This window comes from Triplophysa rosa, linkage group LG8 (assembly GCF_024868665.1).
Source record: "Triplophysa rosa linkage group LG8, Trosa_1v2, whole genome shotgun sequence".
In the NCBI taxonomy this organism is placed as follows: Eukaryota; Metazoa; Chordata; class Actinopteri; order Cypriniformes; family Nemacheilidae; genus Triplophysa; species Triplophysa rosa.
In genome coordinates this window covers 21738253-21764490 of record NC_079897.1, presented here as the reverse complement: position 1 = coordinate 21764490, position 26238 = coordinate 21738253, and the positions used below count along the sequence as shown (strand labels likewise).

General features: G+C 38.6%; 3 protein-coding genes and 1 long non-coding RNA gene across 5 annotated transcripts; all 4 read right to left on the bottom strand.

The window, feature by feature from the left end:
• Window positions 1-356: 356 nt before the first annotated feature.
• zgc:171704 (Ras-related and estrogen-regulated growth inhibitor-like protein) lies at window positions 357-4013 on the bottom strand. The gene is made up of 4 exons (XM_057340681.1): window positions 3854-4013; window positions 3685-3738; window positions 3522-3598; window positions 357-1521 (listed from the first exon to the last, which is right to left on the bottom strand). The coding sequence occupies exons 1-4, from the start codon at window positions 3966-3968 to the stop codon at window positions 1108-1110; spliced, it is 660 nt and encodes a 219-aa protein (XP_057196664.1). The 5' UTR covers window positions 3969-4013; the 3' UTR covers window positions 357-1107.
• A 664-nt stretch (window positions 4014-4677) lies between these two features.
• trim33l (tripartite motif containing 33, like) lies at window positions 4678-14443 on the bottom strand. The gene is made up of 17 exons (XM_057341013.1): window positions 14064-14443; window positions 13595-13686; window positions 13324-13462; window positions 13122-13239; window positions 12914-13030; window positions 10926-11040; window positions 10480-10623; window positions 10057-10168; window positions 7955-9669; window positions 7577-7646; window positions 7457-7487; window positions 6648-6774; window positions 5826-6025; window positions 5610-5706; window positions 5428-5493; window positions 5197-5328; window positions 4678-5087 (listed from the first exon to the last, which is right to left on the bottom strand). Exons 1-17 carry the CDS (start codon window positions 14248-14250, stop codon window positions 4812-4814), a joined length of 3738 nt encoding a protein of 1245 aa, XP_057196996.1. The 5' UTR covers window positions 14251-14443; the 3' UTR covers window positions 4678-4811.
• Window positions 14444-16084: 1641 nt separating this feature from the next.
• Window positions 16085-21891, bottom strand: LOC130558203 (uncharacterized). Of its 2 annotated transcripts, none has more exons than XR_008963403.1 (4): window positions 21525-21891; window positions 18917-19061; window positions 16510-18553; window positions 16085-16382 (listed from the first exon to the last, which is right to left on the bottom strand). It is a non-coding gene; the product is annotated as an uncharacterized LOC130558203 (long non-coding RNA). The 2 variants fall into 2 exon arrangements; XR_008963402.1 differs by lacking the exon at window positions 21525-21891 and adding an exon at window positions 21194-21361.
• Window positions 21892-22890: 999 nt separating this feature from the next.
• On the bottom strand, window positions 22891-25437 carry LOC130558132 (protein S100-A13-like). The gene is made up of 4 exons (XM_057340385.1): window positions 25395-25437; window positions 24875-24992; window positions 24032-24163; window positions 22891-23580 (listed from the first exon to the last, which is right to left on the bottom strand). Exons 1-4 carry the CDS (start codon window positions 25415-25417, stop codon window positions 23407-23409), a joined length of 447 nt encoding a protein of 148 aa, XP_057196368.1. The 5' UTR covers window positions 25418-25437; the 3' UTR covers window positions 22891-23406.
• Between the last annotated feature and the right edge of the window lie 801 nt (window positions 25438-26238).

Sequence of the window (26238 nt, the reverse complement as noted above, 5' to 3'; positions counted from 1 at the left end):
TGTAACATCAATGTATTTTTATTAGCTATTTTAGGTGTGAAAATAAAGGTTAACATGGCAATAAACAGGCATTAAATGTCACTGAATTTAAGATCACAGCTGTCACTGTAATGAACACGATGTATAGAAAGAATAACGCATGTAAAATAATGGTGAGAAAGGATTTCCTTATAACTTTTGCTCTGCTGCTCTGTGTATAGCTCAAGTGTTATTATATAAGATTGATCCTTTGTTTGCGTCCTATTAGCCTCTAACTCCTGTAGCTCTTTGTCTGTAACAAATGCAAGTTTTGGTTTAAATGTATTAAACATTTGATACTTATTTGCCCACCAATTAAACAACTATGAATTCACAAATGTGCAAATATGGTTTTCTTTATTGAAATCATAAATCATTAAAGTATACAAAATAAACAATGTCTCATCAAAACATTAAAGAACAGTTTGTTTTTGTACAAGAGAAAGATCTGTATACACGAGTCTCTTCTCATTCAACACTTATTTTTCATAGGATCTATATTGTATTACTCCCACTCAAGTTACATTTACTCAAAGATCCTCAAAGAAACTAAGGAACATATTCTGGAAATATACAATATATACATTAAAGATTAATCTACACATTGTTTTGACTCTTGAATGGAAAATAATACAGTGATGATATACAGTCGTCCACCCCTGTACTTCAGGTATTTATTCTGGAGCGGAATCTCTTTTGAATTCAGCTTAGCATCATTGCAGTGCAAAAGGATCAATCTTTAAAACGGCAAGAATGGGCTTCTCTTCTCAATACACATACCCTATGACCAACTCAAAGGCTCAGCGTCACATCAGTAGTTCCTTTATTGCCTTGCTGTAACAGACCTATACACGACTTTTCGTCACCGTAAAGCTGGGTCCTTTTAACATCACTTAACTATCACCGCTATTCTTTTCCTTTCACCGTCCCTGCAGATAAACTGGGCGAAATTAACTCTATATGGTCCTAAAACCCGTCGGACCGAGTCCTCTTCACCTCTTTAGCTGGTTTAACTGGTTTCACCTCTTTTAACTGTCAACTGGATCCGCCTAACTGGCTATCATCATCAACATCACCATCGTCCCACACTCAGTTCTCCCGTTTCTTTCCAAAAACCGCGGACACACTTTTGACAATGCCCTTAATTCCGGCCATCCCTCTCTTCAGTGCTCTGGACTCCTTGATCAAGTCCAGTATTTCATGAAAGACCAGCAGGACGCCGTGGTAGGTCTCAGCAGCCGAGATCTCGAAGAAGCCGCAGTCTGAGGACAGGGCAAAAAGTCGACCCTCTTCGCTCGACACGGCTCTCTGATGCTGCAGGTCCTGCTTATTGCCCACGATGATGATCGGAGCGGACGCTGAGAGCTTTCGGGCCTGGCGGATGAGCTGGACCTGTTGCTGTACCACTTCGAAACTCGAGCGATCGCAGATGCTGTAGACGAGGATCACACCGTCTGCCCATTGAAGCTGTTTGTCACTGATGGATTCAGTGGTTTCGCAGCTCTAGAGCAAACACAAGTTAGAAGGTCAAATACCACAGCGAGAAAAAACAGGTATGCTGGATTTCTCGCAGCGCTGCGCAGAACGACATCAATTCAGTGCTAGAATTGAAGGGGGGCTGGGGGGCACCGGGACCCCCATAAAAAGAAAAAAAAGACTTAGGGGGCCCTCAGATATTTTTATTTGAGTAAAAATGATAATGACAAATGTGATTAAATTCATGCAATGGATATGGTAAATTTCGTGAATCAAGTATTTACAATAATTTATATTAAGTTTGTTTATGGGCTAGTTGTCATGTCTCTTTTAATTTTAAACGCCCCGCCCCACGTCTAAATACCGCTATGCGCAGGACATCTTTGACATGACTGCTTGATCGGCGTCACTCCGGTGATGCTAACTTCAGCTAAAAAATGGAAAATAATCAACCTCCACTCGCAGTCGGGAAGAGGAAGCTTCTACTTTTTTGAGGGGTAATTTTCTCTCTATATACAGTATATCTTTCCACTATATTTATCAACTCCATGTGGGGCTTTTGTATTCCTTGCGTAAATTTTTATTAGGCCTGGTTCTGGGGTGCTAGAGATCTCGATGAAGATAAGTGACAGCTTTTTAGTATTTATGAAGGGAGTGCTCGTTGTGCGGTTTTTGTATGTAATCCATTCAGAATTTTTCATGCTGTTTTTCGGCCACATACATGCTGCAAAGTTTCAGGAATTACATCGGCATATAAATTCAGGATTGACTCTTGAAATAGACATTGATTGACATATTGATAGCCATAGTTAGTTCCTGAATAAAGCAGACTTTTGGACTGAAATAGCTGACAGACTCACTCATAACAGTTCGTTGCTGCCACCTACTGGACGTAACTATGTAAAGTGCGCTGAAATTGTTGAAAACTCCCCACAACACTAACACACAGACTGACAGCCGGTCTTGTCACAATTTATATTTTTAATATCTAATAAACTAGTTTCTTGCATTTAAACAAGTCTTTTGGAACAAACATTATTACCACAAAGTGTCAATCATCAAGTTGTTTTTAGGGAAAATAGTAAATACTACATTGGTAAATAATGCTAGAATTATTCTGTTGGACGTACATTACTGTTCAAAAGTCATTTCTGTTCACCCAGCCTACATTGATTTGATCCAAAATACAGTAAAAGAAGCCCGTTCTTTTCTGCAAGCCTGTTTTTGTCATGGTTCTGCCCCACCTTGTCTTGCTTTTCTTGACCTAGTGGCAGAGCCATGATAGAACCTCTTGTTTTATGTGGAGAGAGACAGTTTTGGCATTCCATATACTCCCTCTCTCCGGTGTGGCGTCTCTGTTCCCGCCCTTTCGTCTCGTTATTGCTTGTTAATTAGTTCATGTCCCGCACCTGTCCCCTTCTTGATTTAGTCCCCTTTATATAGTCCTCTTGGTTCATTGTCGTTTGTCTGGTGAGTGCCTGTGCTTTGTTAGTCTAGTCTAGTCTAGTCTAGTCTAGTCTAGTCTAGTTCAGTTTAGTTATTTGTACTATGTCAAGTGTTGATTTTAGTCTTGTGTAGATGTAGTCAGTTTTAGTCCTGTCGTGTTTTCGTATTCCCATGTTTTGTTATGTTCCCCCACGTGGGTCTTTGTTTTGTTTTGCATTTATATTTTATTAAATCTTGTTGACCCCTTATCTGCTGTCTGCGTCCTCTGTACTTTGTCCTTCTCACCATTCGTGACAGTTTTTAATAAATAGTATATAGTTATGCATATTATGATCAAATATATTGTGTATTTTGTATAAATTGTATATTGCAAGACTAACCCACACTAAAAAAAGTTTTATGGCGGAGACCCCCATAAGCCTTGATTCAATTCGAGCACTGCATCAGTTTACCGCACAGCTTTCGAATTGCTCTCGCGTCGCGGTAACTTGCGTTGATGTCATACGCAGATTGGTGTGCGCAGCGCTGCACCAAGTCAACGCTTAAAATCTCAGCACAAACATCTCAGAGCATCGTCATACCTGTGGATACAGCGAGTCCCAAATACGCAGGGATATCTCACGACCTTCAACTTTATCGATATGACTGTATATGGATTCTGAAAGAAAAGAAATCAAAGCGGAGTTAAAGACTGCTGCTATTGCGTACAAATAAAATGCAAAAATTAGTTCTCATTTGACGTACCAATATCTCCATATTCCCCGATGAATCTTTTCGTGATAAAACGCACGGTGAGGGCTGTAAATGAAAAATACAATAAATTCACGAACCAACATTGTAGAGTAAAATATAACACCAAGAGGACATTTTTTAGATTCACACAGAAAAGCGATTTTATTTTTTTAGCGCTCACCTGACTTTCCAACATTTTCTGCTCCCAGTAGCAGAACCTTCGCTTCCACTTTGTTCTGGTTTCCATCCATGGCTTTACTGCTCAGCTGAGGACTCGGTTTGACCAGGACAACCATTTCACCTGTGGCTGCTTTAGACGATCAGTGTTTTATGCCCACTGTGTGACGCTCCAGCTATAAAAAGGTTGTGGGTGGAGCTTGTGTAGGTTGAGTTGACTCTACACCAATCAGAGAGTAGTGCGTTTGGACGCATTACAGAAGCGCAGAGCAGTTTTCCCTTTTCATATTCACTCATATTGTGCCCTCTTGTGCCAACATTGCGTTCCTCGTTTTGTTGGCATTTGTACAGTAAACTTAAACATGTTGTAGGAACTTTCAGCTAACAACGTCTAATGGTTTACATTACAAATACAATGTGCTATCAGCTGTTTACCAACAAAATTCCTTCATGCAGTATGAAGGATTTAATAGTGTTCTATAATGTCGATCCATTCTACTTTCCATTGAAACCATAATAATTTCTGTGATGTTTCTATTGTTTTTCAACAGGATTTATTATTTACGGTTTCATATTTTTGAACATTTTACATGATTAATTCATTGCCATAATACTAGGTGGGGGCTGATAAAATAGTTTGGGTAGTTTTTGGAGCGTTATGTGGTTACTTAATTGCTTGGGGTGTTTGCTAGTTTAAGGTAGGTGCACACGAGCGAAGCGCCCTCTGCTGGAGTCATCGTTACATCACATTGATCTCTATAAATACTCGGCTAAAAACGACATTTAGTGGCATTTCTGTGAAGAGGAGCAGTGAGTATTCTTGTATAAAACACAACAAACACAGTCTGTTTAAACCATTTTACTGTAAGACTCATGACAAAAGTTACTATAAATAATTATGTACAGTAAGGTTGTTTCTTCTCCACAACTTTTATTGTGGTTCAAAAGTAACTTTCTTCAAGTCAATCAACTGAATATTCAGTGGCTTCAGGGTTCCCACAATGCTCGCTATCCTTCCCTCTATCAGTGCAGGGCTTCTTTAATACTGTACCACAGTTGGCTGTGAAAAAATCACGCATCCGTTTTAAAGTGTTTTTATGCTTTTCTCTTTGAGATACGTCTGAAGCGTTTGAAGTGCTGCTGTAGCATCTTAGAAGAGAAGCATGGAGACTCTGCCCGAAAGATTCATTCAGCTGTTGCTGAAAAGACGTTTGAAGCTTGACAACCACGTCTCTGTTCTGTGTAAACAAAACAGTGTGTTATTCATACTACACTACATCACATTTAAAAAAGAATATGAAGTTTTGCATTGCAAAGCGCAAGACTGACTTAAATTACACAGTTTACCTCAGAGTTTGTTGACAGGATGTCAAGAAGTGTCCAAACATCTGACACTAGTTCAGCTGGAGTCCGATAAGGTGGCTTCTGTTTCCCCAACAATCGGCCAAGTATTATATCGAATTCTGCCATTTTGGAGCGCTGTTTAAAAAAATAAGTGCTTACTAAATGGTCACTGATCATGAAAATCAATAGTAAATATCAGTTGTGTGTAGGTGCGACAAATACGTTGCATTTTACCTTTATGCTGTATAGTAGGTATTTGTTCTCATCACAAACAAGACTAAGAAGGAGCTTCTCACATTTCTGAACGGAATTGAAAACATTGTAGCATGTAGCATGACTCTGATAAAATATATTTTTGTTTCTCGCATCTTTCCATGTGTATTTGCTTGTGTGGGTCTTTTCAGGTGGTGTCTTACTCTTTGATCCTGCAGGCTCAGGCTGCGTTTCTGCTCGCTGCCGTACATAATTATCTCATCGTTGACATTCAGACACAGCAAACACACCCAATCCTCACTGCAAGAGAGAGCAATCCAATATAAAGAAAAGCCCAGTCACAACGACAAGAATTCAGCCTTCAGCCTCATTTAAAGGAAAACAGAAGCTACATTCACATCAAGCGCCTCTTTTCTCACCAAGGTTTGACAAAGATGGGTGGGATGTGACAGTCGGAGTGAAAAGCACGGCCACAATCGGAGCACAGAAGCGTGGCTCCTGCCGACTGGCATATGGAGCAGAACTGTACTTCAGATGACAGAGGGCTGACGCTACCTTGAGGCGTAGATAGAGAAGAAGCTTTCGATGGATCATCGTTCCATCTCCACACCTGTTTAATCTGAAGAAGAGCAGGAAACAACCGAGAATAAATTCTACTGTTTAACTAATATGTATCTAAAGGTGTTTACAGAGAAATTTGAGCAGGCCAAGAGCATCTTATCTTAAGCTTTGTAAAGGTGGAATGATGCATAAAAGCCAAAATAAATTATGGCTTCTCCGACTCAGCCCACCTACTGAACGTTCAGTGTAAAATAAAATAAAAAGTACTGCGGTTCATTGGGAGGGCAAAAGGAGGAGGAAGTCAAGTCAAAAAACGGAAATTAAAAATGGATGAAAAAGAACAAACACAACGACTACATTTAGGAAACACTTTTTATAAAAAGGAACAACGGTGAGGAAAACAATGCGACAGCAGTGAAGGGACACCCGTGGATGAGTAATTCAGTGACTGTGTTTATATGAATCTTACTTCGATTATGCTTAAGGTCATGTAAACATAAAAAACAGTTTTTTATTGAGGAAAGGTCATAAACAGCTTAAGCAAACTTCGATCGAGGTAGCATCCGTGGACTAAATCCCCACTAAGCACTGAATGACAAGAGAAGCACTTAGAATCATCTTCAACCGTGCCAAATTGTTTGTGTGACTTTTGCTGGTTTGTTTTCTATCGAGTAGCTTACCCCATGGGTTTTCTCCACAAAGGTATGATCAGCAGAGCTATCAGTACTAGTAAGGTGGAACTCTGGAAGTGTCTGCCCGCATGGAGGCAGGGAGACAGGCAGGCGCAATAAGTTTACACGCAGAAATCTGTTAGAGAAAGAAACCAGTGAGTGGTTAAATGCGTGACTGGAAGAACATGATAAAAAGCTACTAAAATATGATAAACGGATCTGTACACTTGACACATGTGAATTTTTTCACCTAAAAATAAACATTGTCAGTTTTTCACACTCTTGTCTTTCAATACCTCTATATGACACTTTCTTCTATTAAAAACAAAGGAAGATATTTTGAAAAATGTCTCAGTGGTCTTGTCAATGGGGTCCAATGTTGTTTGCTTACCAACATTCTTCAAAACATTTTTTATGTTTTCCAGTAGACAGAAAATCATACAGGTTTGGAATGCCATAAGAGTGAATAAATGAAATTTCATTTTCAGGTGAACTAACCCTTAAAGCTTTGCCTTGAACCAATTACTGAAACAACTGTAAGTCTCCTATTTAAAGACTCAATCCTTAGAAACCAAAAGACAACACATAGTACTGTTAAAATTTATTTTAAAACACGTTATCTCTTGTAAGTTAATAAATGTATGCGCAAGTCATTTTAAATGTAAAAACAATTAATAGTGTTTTAATAGTTATTGTGTTTGATACAATAATAACGTGTGTTGCTTAGATGTATAAATAATGGTTAAAAACTCATTTTCCTGCGCAGGAAAGAGGTAAAAAGACCCAGTATGAAGCACAAAAAAAATTCTGGTATTCACCTCTTGAATTGCTGTTGGTGTTCCAATGTTACTGCAAGACAGAGTAAGAAAAGATAAGCATGCCATGTACAAAACACTACGCTAAAGTGAAATTTATGCCCAAAACTATTCATTTGTTACCTGCAGATTCTTCATCTTCCTCCTTGGTAAAATCACTTCGGAGAGTCCTGTCATGTGTTATTGTCGTCTTCTGGTTAAAAAAGAAAAGTTAAATACTGAGATAACTTTGAACTCTTCACTTGCAAATCGTCGCAGTCCTTCCAAAACCTCAGATGTCCAAATTTTCAGGAAATGGAAAAAACACTGACCTTCCAAATAATTTAATACTGTGTTGTCAAATACTTTCATTGGTTAGATATTTGCAAAACCCAGTGACAAACATAAAGGGTGGCTAACAATAATGATTTAGGGCAACAATAATGATTGTTAAAGAAAAATAATCTCAAAATATGGAGAAGAAAAGCAGCCATATGTATAGAGGAAACAATATTCACCAACCTCACATCCAAGTGAAGTTATGCTTTCTGACTCACTACAGGACACAGAATCCAACAGAGCCTTGTCATTTACATTGTCCGAGCAAACAGGCACGCCTGTCTTCATTACAAGCTGATGGAAAGATGTTGGCATGCCATAACTCCAGTGTCCTGTTTCAAAGCAGTTCTTTTTGGATAAATGACCAGTTTTAGATTGCCAACCCTCAGGCGGTGATCTCAGCAGACATTGAGAACTTTGTCCAGGAAAACGTTTCTCAGTGGTGCCAGCGAGAAGATCCTGAAGAATGCTGGATGGGACAGCAGCGTTTACACGATCTCTTTCAGGAGCTGGAGAGGGTTCTTTGAAATCAGTCTCTGACACAGTGGAGGTGGGTAAGTTGTTCCCTTGATTCTCCGTATCTGTGAATTCTGTGCTGCTCACACAAGCGACTTGATCACAGGCAGAGTCAGCCAATGCCTTGACAGGGAGGTTGGTCCTGAGGTTGTTGCTATTATATGGAGAACTTGTTGGGTTTGTGGATAATAAGAAACCACCAGCTATGCTTGGACTGGTGGGATTCGATGCACAAGGACCATGGAGCTGGGAATTCTCTGACTTGGGGAGTCCAGCACAGTGGTCTCTATATACTGTAGCAATTGAAAGTGTGTTTGAAGGAACAGTTAAGGAAATATTGGGTTGCGCTGGAAAAGTGTGTATGGCTCCCAGAATGTTGGTTTGTATTGGATGGGCAAGTATGAGTGTTCGGGTGTCAGTTGGCATGCTTGATACTGGGCTGGCAAGCATGGGTGTTTCATTGTTGGATGCTATAACTGGTATTGGGTGAGTCAATTCAACCGTTTGGTTGATGGAAGGTATTGGAAGAGTGAATATAGGCGGCTGGCTGTGGGCTTGTATTGGTCGGGTGAGAACAATCATATTGTTATGAACTGTTGTTGGAAGGTTGATTATAGGTGATTGACTGGTGGCTAGTATTGCTTGGGTGAGGACAGCTGTTTGGTTATCCAATGGTATTGGGTGGTCTTGTATTGGTTGGGTGAGTACAGCCGTTCGGTCATCAACTGGTATCGGGTGGGCTAGTATAGGTGGTTGATTGTTGGCTAGTATTGGTTGAGTGAATACAGCTGTTCTGTCATCCAGTGGTATTGGGTGTGCATGCATTTGATTATCGGCTGGGATTGTTTGGGCAAGCTTAGGGGTTCGGGTATAAGTACAGTTGGCTGGTATTGGGGGTCGAAATACAGGTGTTTGATTGTTGGCTGGTATTGGGGGGGTGATTCTGGGTGTTGGGTGGTTGGTCAATACTGGTTTTGGAAAGATTGTTGCTTGGGTGTTGGTTGGTACCGGCTGTGTCTGCAGTGGAGTCTGGTTGGAGACTGGCGGAGAGAAATAATTAAAGGTCCAGGTCTTCCTAGGTTTGGTTGACTGTATTTCAGGTACAGTGGGGTTCCCATGTGGCGCATGATTTAAGTGAGTTTTAGTAGGAGGGACATCTGGAACACAGTTAGATGAGGGACTGTGTGGATATTTGGATTGAGTAGAGACGCCTTCAGTCGATTGTTCAGAACTTGAGGAGGCCGGAAGAGGATGAACATTGGTGGCAATCAGAGCCGAGTTTGCGCAGTCAGATGGAAGATTTAAGCCTTCGCCAGACTTTTCCAAGTTGGAACCGATGCTTGATGTAAATGGAACAGTAATCCTTCGAACCCTCATAAATCCTGGGTTAGATGAAACATATGAGGGGTAAACAGTTTTTCATAACAAGCAAATGTATTTTTATAGGGCTGTCAAAGCGATCAATCGAATACTGAATAAACGTTTGTATTTACATAATATACGTCTGTGTAATGTGCATATTAATTTTGTATTAAAAATGTATATATATTTTGGAAATATGTATATATGTATTTTATTTATATTTACCAATATTAATTTTTATGCTTTATATTTTTCTTAAATATATGCATGTATCGTATGCGTTTATAAATACAAAATTAATATGCATAATACACAGACAGATACTATGTAAAGACAAACTTTTATTCTGGATGCGATTAATCATTTGACAGCCCTAATTTATAAAAAGGTGGGTGGTTATATGGTACCCCATTTCATGATGTTGTTATAGTGGTCTTTCTGAATCTGAAGCTGTAGCTCAAACATGGTTTCAGGTGGACACGTCTTCTGGGACAGAAGGTTTCTCAACTGGGACTCAATCTGAAATGGAAACAAAAAAGACATCAGATAATGAAAGCTGTTCAATTTTATCCGATCAATACAATTATTGTGGGGTAAACCTGAACAATAAAGATCCCAGAAGTAAGCCAAGTTAAAAACGTAAAAACAATTTGAATAGCAAGACCAAATAAGTAATGCACTATGAACTTACGAGATACTAAAACAAAAAACAAGTGAGCACAGGGGTCAACAAGAATGCAAAACAGGAAGTGAAACAAACATTAAACGGAAGACTAGATTCTACAAAAAAGACTCGGTTTCTCAAGAAACAAAAGGTAGAAAGTGCTTACTCTCTTCTTGTGGACCAGGAGACAGTGGCCCTCTGTGCTCAGTATCTTGTCAATAAAAGCAGCTATGTAATCCTGATAGTCCTCCATCTTGTTTAGTAATGTCTTCTTCTGCAACAAACCTTTCACTTCTTCTGCACACAGTGCCTTCAAACAGAACAACCACAGAAAGACTTAAGAGACCCTGGTAAGCATTGAAGGCTCATGAGAGGTAGGTCATAAGAGCGAAAAACTAGGTCAAGTGCTTTCAGTTAGGTGGCTTTTGCTCAGGGAGAGGAAGCCAAAGAAGTTTCATCATAACGCGTGCAGCTGGTTTTGAAAGTAAAACAGGACGTTCTTTTTATTTTTTGGAAAATGACTCTTTATGGCAGAAAGAGTGAAAGTGTGTTACACCTAAACATTTTGCATTACATGAGTCAGTAAATGAGCATCATTCATTAAATGTTTACCTCCACCTCCTTGAAGGTCTGCCTAGCGTTCACAAGGAATGACTGATAAATGCTGTGAACCAGTTGAGCTAATGCCTTTGACGCTTGTGACTTCATCTTCTGAATGTCATTATATCTAGAATAGATTGAAATAGGAATTAGCACAAGAGCACAATTTAGTCCTGTAAAACATTTAATTTAACTGTTTTCTTGCAATTTGCAATGTTCAGTATTCATCCGTTTGGAAAAATATAAATGAAGGTCTGCTGTGTGGGAAAACACAAGGGAAAAAGCTCATTCTAAAAAGTGCAATTCTTTCATTTTCATGTCTTTGCTTTTTTAAATGCACACAACAAAACATTTCTTTGTTTTGATAAACACAAAGGATGATATTTTGAAGAATGTTAGTAACTAAACAAAACTCATCCCCATTGACTCCCACAGTATTTATATTCCCTACTATGGCAGTAAATGGGGGATGAGATCTGTTTGGTTAATGGTTACTGACATTCTTCCAAATATCTTCCTTTGTGTTTAGCAGAAAAGAGAAATGTACACAGGTTTGGAACAACATGAGGGAGATTAAATGATGACAGAATTATCATTTTGTGGTGAACTATTCCTTTAATGTGTGTAAGCATATTTTTTTTAGATCATTCAGTGTAATTTTTTATTTACAGTCTTGGCTTCTAAAAGCTACTGGTTTGCACCAAATCTGCTTTCACCATTTTGCAGACAATCATAAGTCATAAACACCCCATCTTTATTATGACAACATCTTTTTTGTGTGTGCTTGTATGGGATATGCATGCTGATGTAAGACTGATTGTACTGTACATGCACGTGGGAGAATGCGTGTGCTTGTCTACCCATTCTTCAAGGCTGCATTCCTTAGAGGTGATAACACACTTTTCTCTGACCTTGGCCGGGTAGGGATTTTTTCTTTTGAGCTCCAAACCCATTAAAAACAGTGGCTGTGTAACATGCATTCGCCTCAAATAAAACGTTTTATTTGATCTGAACTGTTCCTTTGATCTGAACTGTTCCTTTCTTTAAGGGGTTTTTCACAACAGACCATTCTGAGCGCTTTTCCACCATCAAGCCGAACCGTTCTAAGCACAGTCTGAAACGGTTATGTTTCCATGTGAGCCTGGTTCGACACGACACGATTACAAACTGTTCTCGGCTCGGAACTTTTAATCGTGCTAATGAATGCGAGCAGAGGCTTTATAGCTCAGTCTCTTGTGTTACCAAGGCAGCGCGTGACGTGTTTGTGTTTACATTCTAAAAATTTCCGTTATCAGCCCTGCGGTGGAAAATGAAACCATTTACATACCGGCTGGCATGGATCGGCACGGAGTGGAACGATTTGGCAACGAGAACAATTTGGCGCCATGGTGGAAAAGCGCTCTCTGTAAACAATACTGGTCCAGAAGCACTGCCTATTTCAGTTATTTAATACTACACTAGAACAAACTACAACCAACAGAACATTTAGAACTGAATCAAAATGTAAAACAAACATAAAAATAGCTACAGCTTTTGTAAAGTAGCTCCATTTTATTTTTTCTAGTGATCATATGTTAGCAGGATCTAAAGTGATTTGTTCCCACTTTCACACATAATTGGGGGTTTCCTTGGTCTGGAGTTAGTTTGCTTTGACGCCTGTCCTGGTTCTCACTGGTTCTTTATCTTTTCTATTTTCTACTGTTATTTCAAATAGATTGGAATTACTTTTACGCAAGTGGTGATAAAAGTGAATCAACACTTTTCAAACAAACGTTTGTATAGCTTTCACTAAAGACATTCAGTTCAACAGCTATCAAACAGCTAAAGAAATATGGGCCGGATCAGAACACGTCTTCCTTATCATATCTCAAACCTTGAGTAGGATTCACAACTTAGATTTCTCTTAGTAATGGTTTCTTCAAACATACTACGAGCTGCTCACAACAAAAGGTGTTAAGTCTTGACCATAGTAAGAGGTACAGATGTCGGTTTTTAATTACCTCGCTTCAAGGAGCTGCAGGCTGGTGCTAACCGCCTCTTTTTGTTTTCTGATGGACTCCAGCAAACTCTGCAGCCGCTGTCTCTGAGACTCTTCAGCTTCCTCCTGCTGCACAAAACTGCCACACCGATGATTTGAAAATTTCCAGAATGCAAAAAACTTTCATAATGAAAAGACTTAAAAAGTATGGATCCACTGATTGGTTATACCTGTGGCCTCTGTGTGTAATAAGCTGACAGTCTTTACAGGTCAGTTCTTCACAGACAAGACAGAAGAACCTCAAGCTCTCCTGACTGTGTGAGGGACAACGTTTTCTGGGCATCCCAACTGAACAAACAAGCAGAACAGATCCAATAGAGTACCTGCATGTTTGCCTATAGGTTGAGAGCACAGCACGCGAGGGGGTCTCACCTATGGGTGGTATTGTGTGTTTGACTTCATGGTCACGCGTCACCTTGACCCTGTGATGAGCGGACACGCAGTCGGAACACAAAGCTTCCTCACACTGGACACACCATCCACTAACCTCAGTCTCTTCACAAGCACTGCACTGCAGAGATGGAAACGTGATGATGTCACTTGTGGACCAGCAACAATCTTATCATATGGTGGGGTGGGGGGGTGTAGTAGGAATACTGTATTCACAGTTATTTACAATATGTTTATAATTATTAGCTCTTACCTTGGGGTCCTCTTTACTGTTAGATGCATCTTCAAAAACAATGCAATCTGTGATCTCTAAAAAACTGAAGGACTGCCCACATAAAGGACATTCTGCGAAGAAACGTAAATGTGGTTGTTATCCTCACATGTTTACTATTGTAACCATCGTTAAACTACGACATTTGTAGGAAAAAAATCACAACAACCAAAAAAATACAATTGTCAAAACACGAACGTGCTTATTGGAAAAATATAAATGATCAATACAACAAAAACACGCTTACTGCACTTTTACAATAAAACCAGGGTTTGCTTTGTAAGAATATACACCACTGCAACGTGAACAGCCACTTTTTATTTTTAGCAACCCCACAAACAAGCATACGACAAAGCTATATTAATAGCGACCGTCGGTAATGTTCGAACCCAAATTTTGTCTCCAAAGTCTCCACGTGCAGGACTGTGGACATACGCGCGTGTTCTCTCACCGTGTGTGCTTTCATCTCTGCGGGTCTTCACGAGGCAAGCGTGACAAACTGTGTGCAGGCAAGGCAGAAGTTTGGGTTCTGTGGAAGACTTCAGGTGTGTTTTACAAACTGCGCAAGATCCGCAAGCAGCCTTTTGTGAATCCGGATAGGGAGAAGCTAGACCCCCCGTTAGGTCATGGGCAGACATTTGTCAAAACGTAGCGCATGCGAATGTGTAATAATAGACGAACTAACGTTATACCTGACCTTGGAAATCTTCACAGAAAACTAACGGGTTGAAATGAGTGAAACTAACGTTGGTCTTTAGAGCGTAAAGTCATTTCTGTTCAATCGGGTAGAGCTTGATTTCGCATATTCATCAGATGCCTCTGTAGTGGGCGGGGCCGTTTTTTCAAAATAAAAGACCCGACCAAGTAGTACTTCAAAAAAATACATTAATTCTTCAATAAAAAAATCATTCAATTATATGGTCTTTTATGGTTGCGAGCATTTCTCCATTTGGAAAAAGTCGGTTGCCAAGGGGGTGGAGCAAAGCTCAAGCTCCCCCTCGCTGGACCTAGTGGGCGGAGCTTGAGCTATCCACGCGCAGGTACAGTCCGAACTCATAGTTTGTTTCGCAGGGCAAGAAAAGTGTGTATTAAAGATGAACTGAACTTTGAGACATTTATAAAATCTTTCCATAGACTTAAACCGCTGTCTCGACCTAAATGCTAATATTTGTTATTTTTGACTCCCTAACATTTTTCATCATGATTTTTTAGCGTGTTTCTGTGACAAACGGCATTACGTGAACACCTAATAAAAATAAAAATATTTAATGCCCAAACTATGTATGTTTTCTTACAACTGTTGAAACTTTGTATCCATCTCAGATCCATCTCAAATGTCATAATATGTGACCCTGGACAACAAAACCAGTCTTATGGGTCAATTTTTCAAAATTGAGATTTTTACATAATCTGAAAGATGAATAAATAAGCTTTTTATTGATGTGTGAGTTGTTAGAATAGGACAATATCTGGCTCAGATACAACCGTTTAATACTCAGGAATCTGAGAGCGCAAAAAATCTATTGAGGAAATCGCCTTTGAAGTTGTTAATCAGGGGCACTGTGGCACTCACAAAAATAAAGTTTTTATATATTTAACGTAGGAAATTTACAAAATATCTTCATGGAACATGATCTTTGCTTAATATCCTAATGATTTTTGACATAAAAGAAAAATCGATAATTTTGACCCACACAATGTATTTTTGTCTTTTACTAAAAATGTTCCCCTGCTACTTAAGACTGGTTTTGTGATCCAGGGTCACATATTTTCTTCTTAATAGGATGAATCTTTTTGTTATTTTCCTTCATTTTTAATTAGCTTTTGATAAAAGCATCTATACTTTATGATGTAAATTACTACACTTAGTAGGCAATGTGAAAGCTTACTATCTATTTCCTTCTTTTTTCCATCGCATTAACGTGTGGTTTAGATTTGAATTAAAATAATCGGATTAATTCGTGTAATAAAGTTCGGCCTAGGTTACCGTATCTGTCCTTTTTTGTATTTGAATATATATGGAATTATATTACTGTAATTGAGGATAGACTCAGCCTTCACGTGGTAGGCTATGCATTATGCTATTTCAATATATAACCAGTCAAAGCATAGTCTGAAACCAGCCTTATGATTTGCCAGGATGAACATGGTAACACGTGTGCTCAGAGACTAGTAAAGCATCCAATCCACCGACATTTGGGAGTTGTATAATTTAATAGTCACATATTCCACTGTCCTACAGGTGTTGCTGGATTTATTTGTTTCTATTAACCTTACTTAGCAAATTGTGCATCTAACATAAAATAAATATGTACATAAAATTTAATAAATCTAATATATATTATATAAAATATATAAATATATTTCAAGAACACAACACTTATTTTCACACAGAATTTTAATGTTATTTTACAAAAACAAAACGATATTTACATACAATATTTACATTTATAATATTTACAACATCCCACAATATTCACAAGTCAGGGTTGAAGAAACAAGATGCACATATATTTATTTTGTCTCGTATTTCCTGCAAATTCCATGTCCTCTATAGTCTCTGAAAATTGAATAAGGAAGGAGCCCGGATTTCTTCTTCGACCATGTCACCTTCATATAATGTGTTTATAAATAAGTCACAAATTGTGATAGCCAACAAGGCATCATCCTCCTTCATTCTTAAAATCTTTGGCAGTTCAATCTTCCCAGCAAAGTGGCGTTGGTTCTCCTTCACCCAGGCCAGATGAATATTTCTCATGACCGCTGAGTTCTTTGTGCAATATAAGAAATTCCAATAATAATGTAATTAATCAAGTGCTGCTCATAAACACTTAAACAAAAAAGGTATACATCAACAAACAATAGTCAAGTAATACATAAAGATGTCCTCTACATACAGAGATTCTTGGTGTTTGGGTAATCTCAATGACATCTGACTCAGGTGTAATGAATGACTTCTGTTTCATCTGGTTTTGCTAGTTTTCTTTCTTGGGCAACTGGCTGTGGGATTTGACTGTGGAAAGTGACAGACATTACAATGTTTTTAGGCGTGCATTATTTTATTTTTATATACTGCATGCATACTGGAAATGCACATTATGGAGGTTTTAACCAAAAATATAGTTATCAATATGATACCTTGTCAGAGGAAATGCCTGAATTAACTGATAGCACTACCACTTTCTGATTGTATGTCAGACTGATTAAAGATAGCAACTGAAAATCTGAATCATTTTTTTATTCTTTTGGTGGTCTCAGTCCTTCTTGCTTAAAGCGGCAGTCCGTAGGATTGGCCTCTTTGTCTCCATCTCAGTTTGTAATTGCTACTGCAGGTGATGTGCGGAGTTATTTCTTTACGTGAGTTGTGATTCGGCACTGCTCAACTGCGCGGATGAGTCTGATGTTGAGTCGTGGCCTGTGACAATGCAGCGGTGAGAATCTTCACTGTACATCAGTAGTGCATAATAGACACAGATAACATGGCAGATGATATAACACGAAACAAATCAGAACATAAACAGACACAAATAGCGCAAATGGAAGCTGTGTTGAAGTGTTTTGATATTATTTCGGGTGCTGGGTCATTTTGTTACTTCTCTTGGAAACTCCCGTAATGCGAATCGGACACAAGTTCCCCGAACGCGGGTCTCAAATGCTGACAGGAACGGCCATAAATCATTGTACATTATACAACTATATATACTATATGCAAAGCCTTGCCATCATATCCGGGATATAATTCCGTAAATTTGAGTAAAATCACAGGCTTCACTTGTCCGTGCTAATTCGCGCCACTTGAAATACATATGTGGGGAGGTCATTTCTAAATCACACCAGGTCCCCAGATAATACTAATCCCGGGCGAATAGGGCTTAAATTACATTTATCATAATGAACATAAAGAGAGAAAGAACAACCGATAAAACTGTACTCGTCTATATTAACACAACAAGTGCGCTATGGTTTTTGTGTTAGGCCTATCTATTGAAATATTAAAAATTTGTCTTACCTGTTCAGAAGAAATAAAACGATGTCTGCATCCGTTTACAATCCTTTCAGATCACGGAGTTCCCGCCACCTTTGAAATGCCTTGCCAATATGAATTTTCGCACGAGTCTGATCACATTCCCTGTTTCTTATTCGTCTTCAGTTCGTTCTTTCTTGTTTTTCACAAAATATGATGAATCCCCAGATGTCAACACTGCTTGGCGTTTAAAAGTAAAAGTACTAAATGCCGCCATAAATAATACTAAACGTTGAATGAAATCCTACCCAGCAGTTGTGAGTACACGCTATAAACCGCCTGTCACTCGCAGCATACACGCGCTGGCTAGCAGCCGGATCCTCTTCGTTCTGTGTACGAATGTGACGAAATGACGCATAGACGAAAGACACCATATAAGGATCTCCGGAAAAGTCGACCCGACAGGGCAAATTACAAACCATTATTACAAGCTTTCCGTGGTGAATCCAGCAAGGGTAGTGACACAGTTTTAAACAAACACCGTTCTTTCATGTACTTGCTCAATAATTGGTTTTAGCTAATTTTTACTCCAAAAAACTTGTGGACTGCCGCTTTAACAAATAACCATAAACTGATGCAATCAGTTTCAGTTACCTTGTGCCAGTGTCTTCTGTTAATATGAACCAGCAAGTTCCTTTGATATATCTGAATTCCAAAGTGTGTGCAAGTCACCCTGATTTGTTGCCGGACACGTAATCGTTTTGGAGGTGGTGCTGCAGATGCTGGCGATGGAGGTGGTGATGCTGATGCTATAGGGATGGTGGTGGTGCTGCTGGCAATGGAGGCTGTCCGGATGTTTTTACAGGTTTTCAAATGTTTATTAATAGCATCCCGTCTGATTACTGTTGAAGTGCAATAGCAGCAGTGAAAATGTGGTGATGGTCTGCAGTTTAGACCAGATTTGATGATGGTCAAATCTGAAATGTAAAAAGAATAAATTAGCACAATTGTCTTGTTTACAACAGCAATGTTTATAGTACATTGCCTAGGAAGAGGTTTTGTGGTGAAATGCCTTGCTCTAAAGCACAACATAAGCTAAAAGAGTCTAGGGTATTTATATAGTTATTCATGAATTTTACAATGATTTAAACTAAATGTAATGTAATGTACTGTAATAAATAGTCTATAACAACAACAACAACAAGTATTTGAACCCCTGAGATTCCGACTTCTCAAAGGTTTCACAACACTAGAAAATGTTAAATGATCAATATGCTTTTATTAAGTATTATAAGAAGTATTATAAGAAGGTAGTATAATTAAATCATTCACACACATACCTTCTTGTTGAACTGCATTTTGCATGTGATTAGCTACATGATTTTACAGTAGGCAGTTGGCACAGTGGTATTTTATGCAGCACACTGTGCATCTCTCAATAGACAGCAGGGGATCCTGTCCTCGAATAAGTACTGTCTGCTGCGTCTGTGAAGGTTAAACAAACATTTAAATAAATAAATAAAAACTATGATTCAAAATACACACACTAACCAGGGATGGATTACTGACCGGGCCAATGGGGCCAATGCCCAGGGGCCCTTGACTACCATGAGCCCGAGGGGGCCCTGAGCTTCAAGGTTGCGGTATCCAGTTTGGTACAGAGAACCCAACAACAATAAAAACAAATGTTTATCTTTGTTTAATATATGGGTCCCATAGCCTATACAAGGCCTCTGTGGATACCCTGTAAAAAATGAAATGATCAACAAATCATGGCAACATATGTTTTTATGTTACTTTAACTTATTAAATTAAATTTAACTTATTAAAACTTAACTTAATAATTCAATTACAGCACATTTAAATTGCATTTTCGTAATCTTTTGCATGATGATTTTATGTTTACAGACATGTGTCACAGGGGCATTTTATGGTGAAACATATTTTGTTATTTATGTGATGCATTAAATACGTGTATGTTTGACAGTTATTTAAAGACGTGTGTTTCATACGCCTTAATTTGGTCCATTCTTGATTTTTCGCTGTGTAGCTAATTTTAGACTTCTATAAACCCTGTACAGATTATTTTTATTTTAGCGCAGGTATTTGACGCAGAGCGAGAACGGTTTTAATATTCATTATTATCTTAACTTTCACTTTCTATAACTGTGAATGCGCAGCTAAGGGAAAGAACAGAAAAATGTGGGAGGTGGGCCCTTGGAGGTAACTGGCCCCGGGGCCTTTGAAGTCATAATCCGTCCCTGACACTATGTTACACATGTTAAATGTATCACTGGGGATGGGATGACGCTTTAACGCTAAAGTTAACTTACTCCCGATTAATATGTCAGGAAGTGAAAAATAATTAGCAATGTCGAGACAGCAATAGATCTATGGAAAAAAATGTTGCATGTTTCAATGTTAAGTTTATCTTTAATGGACGCTTTTCTTTCCGTGTGATGCAAATTGTGTAAGTTCTGATGGCCTATACACAGAGTACAGAGTAGCTCAAGCTCCGCCCACTAGGTCCTGCGAGGGGGAGCTGGAGCTTTGCTCCACCCCCTTGGCAACCGACTTTTTCCAAATGGAGAAATGCTCGCAACCATAAAAGACCATATAATTGAATGATTTTTTTATTGAAGAATTAATGTATTTTTTTGAACATGTGTAAATGTAATATTCATATTGTAAATCAAATAATTGTATTAATTGTGATATTAACTGTATATATTTTTCTTTTTGAAATACCTTGTTTTAGATTACTTTAATTTCACCATATTTTATTTTTAATATTGTTAACCATTCCAATATACAAATAAACTGAGGTTTTTTATTGAGCCTGGGGGAACAGTATTGTGCAGAAGCATTCTGAGTTCTCAAGGCAGGCTAAAAATCGTACGACTTTTGTTTGGCAGATACATTTATTCAAAAACAATTTGTAAGAATGAAAGCTATACAATGTTTCATTAATTACATTTTCTGGGAATCAAATCATATGACCAGGATGTGTTTCCCTGCTACCTGTTTCAGGGAAACATACCAGTAGTATGAATTTGACACAGACAATTTTGATGACATTACATATCCTATAAGATATAAGTTTAGAGACACTGAACACTAAGCCCTAAGCAGCAGCACTAAGCAGATATTGTTGGTAACTTTTAGTACCAGCAATGCAGCGACTAACACTCAAAAGTGCATTCCAGGGCTACCATTTTTTTGGCAGGGGCAATAAAACTGCCCAAAAAGATTTGCTACATCGTGGTTTGATCTTAATGGCCTAACATAAACAAAGGCCCAGTGCTTTCAGATAACTGCTGGGAAATCTGCCAGATACTTCTCAAGAGGCAGGGAGGGAGACCCCAGTACCAGACTCAGGACTGGCTATTTATGGACTACATTCTTGAAAATCTTACATATTGCATTCTTACCAGACAATACAATTCATTTACACTTATAAATTACAAATAAACACACATTACAATGCTATTTAAATCTTAAATCCCTATTAAATGTGATCTGGCATAAACATTTTAATTTCCCTCAACTTTTATTTTGTCAGAAAGACATTTCCATGATAGCGGAAACTGATAAATATTCCAGCAAGCCCCACCCACCTAACGCAACTCTTGCCATGCGTTCCAATCAGCATACTATCCGTCCTAACAGTATTCGAAAGTAGAATTAGTATGTCCCAAATCGTAGTATGTTGAAAATAGTATTCCAAAGATTCCCGGATGGTCTACTACTTCCGGAAGAAATTCGAAGTGCAGAATGATGCACACTCTAACAGCTGATATTACCCACAACTCACCGCGAGTAGGCGGAGTTTAGTGACGCTCCACTGCTTTAATAAATTATATAGCTGAATTGAACTGATGCGTCACTAAATTAACAAATGTAAGTATACAGTAAACATTACATACGAAATAATTAATGAATAAATACCTTAATGGAAAGAAGAGCTGTATTTTGATGTGTGTATCAGTTATTGGCCATAATGTTGTCTAGGCAACAACGGCCACTTCCGCTTCCTGTTAGTAGGTCTCAGGCTGTGGCCGAAATCGCCCACTATACCTTCATTAACTATTCCCAACATTAGTTCACTAATATAGTCCACTTTAAGGAGCGGGCGAAAACGAGTGAGTAAATTCTGACACTCGAAACGCTGCGGGCGCCATCTTCTGCCGAGACGCGGGAATTTATTCATTCATCGCGAGCATCACGATAGATGGCTATTGGCTAGCAGCTAGCCGTGAGTGTACATCGGTTGTACACTCGTTATTATGATGCATCATGTGATTGAATGAGTGCACTCAATAATGTCCACTATGAATTAGGACACCACTTAAAATGGATGTCCCTTCAAATAGTGCACTATATTATGGTATAGGGGGCTATTTCGTACACAGCCCCAGTGTGTGAAATCTTTTTTGCCATGCACTCAAAAGAACCTACTATTCCAACACAAAAACAGTACCTACTATTAGGGCATAGTATAAGTAGGCGAATTGGAACGCAGGGAATATGTGTGTAACAGTGAAGCACATAAAGCGGAACTGTTCTTATGTCCTGGGTGAAGTGGGCGGATTTCTCTGGTGGGTTTCATACAGTAGTCTTTTCGCCTAGTGCAACTTTTTGTGTAGTCTGTTGATGAGAGTTTGACGAAAAGAATATGTTGAATTGAATTCGAAAGGTTTAAAAGCAGAAGCAATAGTGCAAATGCATCAAAATATGCAGTTAATATAATGGATTATATAGAATCTAGATAAGCACTTTTTAATCAATTTAGAGTCTATAACATATCTAGCTAAGCAGTAGCTAAGTTTGTTATCTATAAATATCCGTTTGAATACAAGTTTTAGTACCAAAGTTATATTTTTCATAAAAAATATTTATATATATTTTTTCAAACCATATGATTCAAATGTAAATACTATGTACCATTTAAATATTTGAATGCAATAGTTTTAAGATATTGTTTAAAGATTTTAGTACAGTACAACTGTGTTGTTTGAGACAGGCCTCTTGATTAAATGCCGTCTAAATTCCAATTTCTTCAGCACAGACTCCCCTGGATTCATCAGTTTTTTATTTGTTGTTTGTTTTCCTTTTGTTCTGTTATTGTTGTTCACATGTTTGGGTGTCATCATGAATACCGCTTTGCTATTGCACCATGGCTTTGTACAAACATATATAGCCTATAGCATGTAGTGCAGAGAAGACTCAGGATTTGTGTCTGTGCTCTTGCTACTTCAAAGCACACTTTTTGAAAGATCTGACAGATTTTATGAATAATCTTCTTAAAGCCACATTCATGAACTATGTGATACATATCTTTTATTCCTCAACAATATAACGCTCTTATCGTCACAATCAGCTGAATACAAACAGAATATTCAAGGTTGTCACATCTAACTCATAACAAATACATTTTTCATACAGTAAGTATAAAAAAGTACAAATTTTGGCAGGCTGCAAGTGACAGTGGGCTAATACAAAAACCTGCAGCACCAGAACAAACGAGGAAATAAATTACCAAATGAATCTTACATTATCAGGCCAGGCAGGTGTGGCTCAGGTTACACTGATGGTAGAGATTACTTGTGGTCTATGCCGTAACGGCTTGTTGAGTATTTATTTAGGGAGCTCCATAACAACCCGTGCATTTATGATAAGACCGCAGTGAATACACCAAAGGCCAGCGGAGTGGAATGTATAATATTGCAAAGGGTGATGGTAAACGGTGGAGACTGAATGGACGTATTTTCAAAAGACTGACAGTGTTGTTTGGTCTTGTTTGCGCAGGGCTGTTCCTGAACTGGCCATTTCATAGCAAAATACATTTCACACATTTCACATGCTTCTCTTTGCTCTGCAATCCACACTGAGAATTAGCTAGAGAATCCACCAGCCCCCAAAAATCCTTAAACGTGACGCCCTTCCCTTCTTCCACGCCCATGTCCTTCAGGAGTTTGTTTAGCCCTTCCTGGTCTCCTGCGGTCTGGAAGAGAACAAAGCGTGTAATTTATTAAATGTAAGAAAGATGTGGTTTGCTGACTAAATGCGTTCAGCAAAAGAAGCTTCAGTAGTATATACATATTTGCTTAATAATGAATTTCAAATTCCTTCTGTTAATGTACAACGAACAACTGATATCGAAGCTATTAACACAACTTTCATTCATTCAAGTTCAGAATTATTTAGACTATAAATTCTAAAGACATAATGCATTGTGGCATCATGACACCGTCATGATAACTCTGAACTCCCATTCCTAAAAATGCTTTTACATTGAATATAGATCTGTTCTTTGTGTAATTCCTCTGTATTACAATTAGGTTGTTTTGTCATACAAATATGACATTTTCCACCTAACACACATACATACATCAATGTACATAATTTCATTTGAACTGAGAGAGACAGCTATATGTGATAAAATGACGGCTTACCTTCACCATGCTGGGCAGCTCTTTAGAAAGCATGCTTTGGAATTCCTGGACCGTGAGAGTGTTAGCATTAGTTGCTGATGCCGAGTGGAAGTTTGTGACCAGGGTGTTGAGGGCCAGTTCTAGATCTGAGTACTTCAGACAGAGGGAATAATTTCAGATTTAAGCACAGGTCAACACTTCACACAGCTAAACAGTGAACACCTCACTGACAGCCAGGGAGAAATAAAACATTCTAAGGTGATTCTTGTTATCAAAACTATCTCACAACTCAGAAGTGTTGTCACAATGTTGAAAACTATCCTTACTGAATCTCATCCTTCTCATTTGCCGGAGACTTTTCTCAAGACGTTCAGAATCTACGAATACGTAAGCTTTAAATATATTTCTAAAATTATAATCATGTTTTAAAGTGAATGCCCAAGCTTTGTTGCACTCCTTTTGAAATCCTACTGTACGGGTATCAGTTGTAATCCTTTGTTTGCCGCTGAACAGAAGCTGTAAAGACCTGTTATCTACCTCCACTCCTACAGTGCATGCCTGCGCTTTACACACTCAATCCTATTTGCTCACTGGGCGTTGGCCACAAGAAAAAAGAATGAATGAAACGAAAATAAATAAATGGTTATGTCAATTGCTTTCATCAGATTTAGCTGTTTTAAATTAATATATATTCAAAATACTCATATAGCCTACATATTATTTTGGTCCCTTTGAAATAGCCAACTGAATTGATCAAAACAACAAGGCGTTTAGATATACCTGTGGCTTGCGAGTTTCTCTTAAAACATCTACCTTTAAAACAACGAAACAAGGTAATAACTTTAGAAAGTCACCGCAGCTTACCTGTGTAGCCATTGCGTTCCTTTCATATCCTGATAGTGCGGAAACTGCAGCAGGTGAAGTGCAGCGATAGTATTTTATCACCTGACCATCGGTGCCGCGCGCACCTCCGACCCTCCCACTGCTCACAAGCACACGAACAATGAAAGTTTCAATGGGAAGTTTTCTTATACGTAATGTTAATTTACAACACATAAACGTTAACGGGTGGTTCTGCGTTTGCTGAGAATCGATTAAAGATCGCGTATCACAGGCAGTTTCTGCCAATCTCATATTAATCTCGAGTGATACAGTAGTATTGCATACGTCATTACTTCGAAGAGTATTTAGTTTGATCACATTTATAAAAGAGAGATACAGCTGTACGATTATTTCCGTAAAAACACGAGCTGCTAGAGCTAGGACTAGTGGGACGGAACTACAGCACGAGCAAACGACACATCATGCTTTCGTGTTTTGTACATTATGCACGTACACGCCGATTGCCAACAAAACACAGACGTATGACCCTAAGTCAGACTACCGCGTGCAGTTCATGTCCGGCATCTTTTAGCACTGGGACCGCGCCATCTATCAATTTCAAACGATCTCCAAATCCGTGAAATGCCGTGAACAAGCGCAGCCCATCTTGACGCAGCGCAGATAACCTTGATGGTAAGCGGGTCTCGCTCGTGGGCGGGCTCTTTCGCCTTCGCCTTGCTTATGGCCAATAAAAGAATAGGATCCCTGTGACGACACAGCTCCAGAATAAGAAAAAACTTTCCGAAACAAGTTAGAGTGAGTGTATCAAGTACAGAAATACTACGTCATACGTCCAACTCGTTTTTTAACAAGTTGCCCACGTTAAGCATGAGAAGCCAGCACTTTAAGTGTAAAGTCAGAATGCATGACATAGCATGATCTTTAAATAAAAAGTGCGCCATATCCGTTTTACAGTTAAAGGGGCAGTGCACCCAAAACTAAAGATACCTTCATCATTTACTCACATTCATGTAATTACAAACCTGTATGACTTTCTTCTTCCTGCAGAACACAAAAGATTTTTTTGAAGAGCGTTGGTAAACAACACTGGTCCCCATTGATTTCCATTGTGAATACATAACCACAAAGACAATTCTTAATCTTCTTTTGTGTCCCACGGAAGGAAGAGTCATACACTGGTTTTGAATAACATGAGGGTGAATAAATGATGACAGAATGTTTATTTTAGGTGAACTAACCCTTTAACCACAGATTGCATTCTGAGCCGACTCATGCCGGACATTCCTCTGGTTAAGAATGTAACCAGTCGAACCACATTATGTTTGATATGCTGAGATACATGTGTAACACTTGTATCTCACATACATGCAGTTTCATCATGTAAA

Coding starts and splice junctions, on each gene's coding strand:
- trim33l (XM_057341013.1), bottom strand. CDS start 14,250: ATGTCTGCCCATGACCTAACGGGGGGTCTAGCTTCTCCCTATCCGGAT. Junction 10,624..10,925: donor AGACCTTCAAGGAGGTGGAG/GTAAACATTTAA, acceptor TTCTGTTTGAAG/GCACTGTGTGCAGAAGAAGT. Junction 5,088..5,196: donor TCCTGTCAACAAACTCTGAG/GTAAACTGTGTA, acceptor TTGTTTACACAG/AACAGAGACGTGGTTGTCAA.
- zgc:171704 (XM_057340681.1), bottom strand. CDS start 3,968: ATGGTTGTCCTGGTCAAACCGAGTCCTCAGCTGAGCAGTAAAGCCATG. Junction 3,739..3,853: donor AGAAAATGTTGGAAAGTCAG/GTGAGCGCTAAA, acceptor TTTCATTTACAG/CCCTCACCGTGCGTTTTATC. Junction 3,599..3,684: donor CGGGGAATATGGAGATATTG/GTACGTCAAATG, acceptor CTTTTCTTTCAG/AATCCATATACAGTCATATC.
- LOC130558132 (XM_057340385.1), bottom strand. CDS start 25,417: ATGCCGGACATGAACTGCACGCG. Junction 24,993..25,394: donor CCGGACATGAACTGCACGCG/GTAGTCTGACTT, acceptor GCTTGTGAGCAG/TGGGAGGGTCGGAGGTGCGC. Junction 23,581..24,031: donor AGCTGCCCAGCATGGTGAAG/GTAAGCCGTCAT, acceptor GTTCTCTTCCAG/ACCGCAGGAGACCAGGAAGG.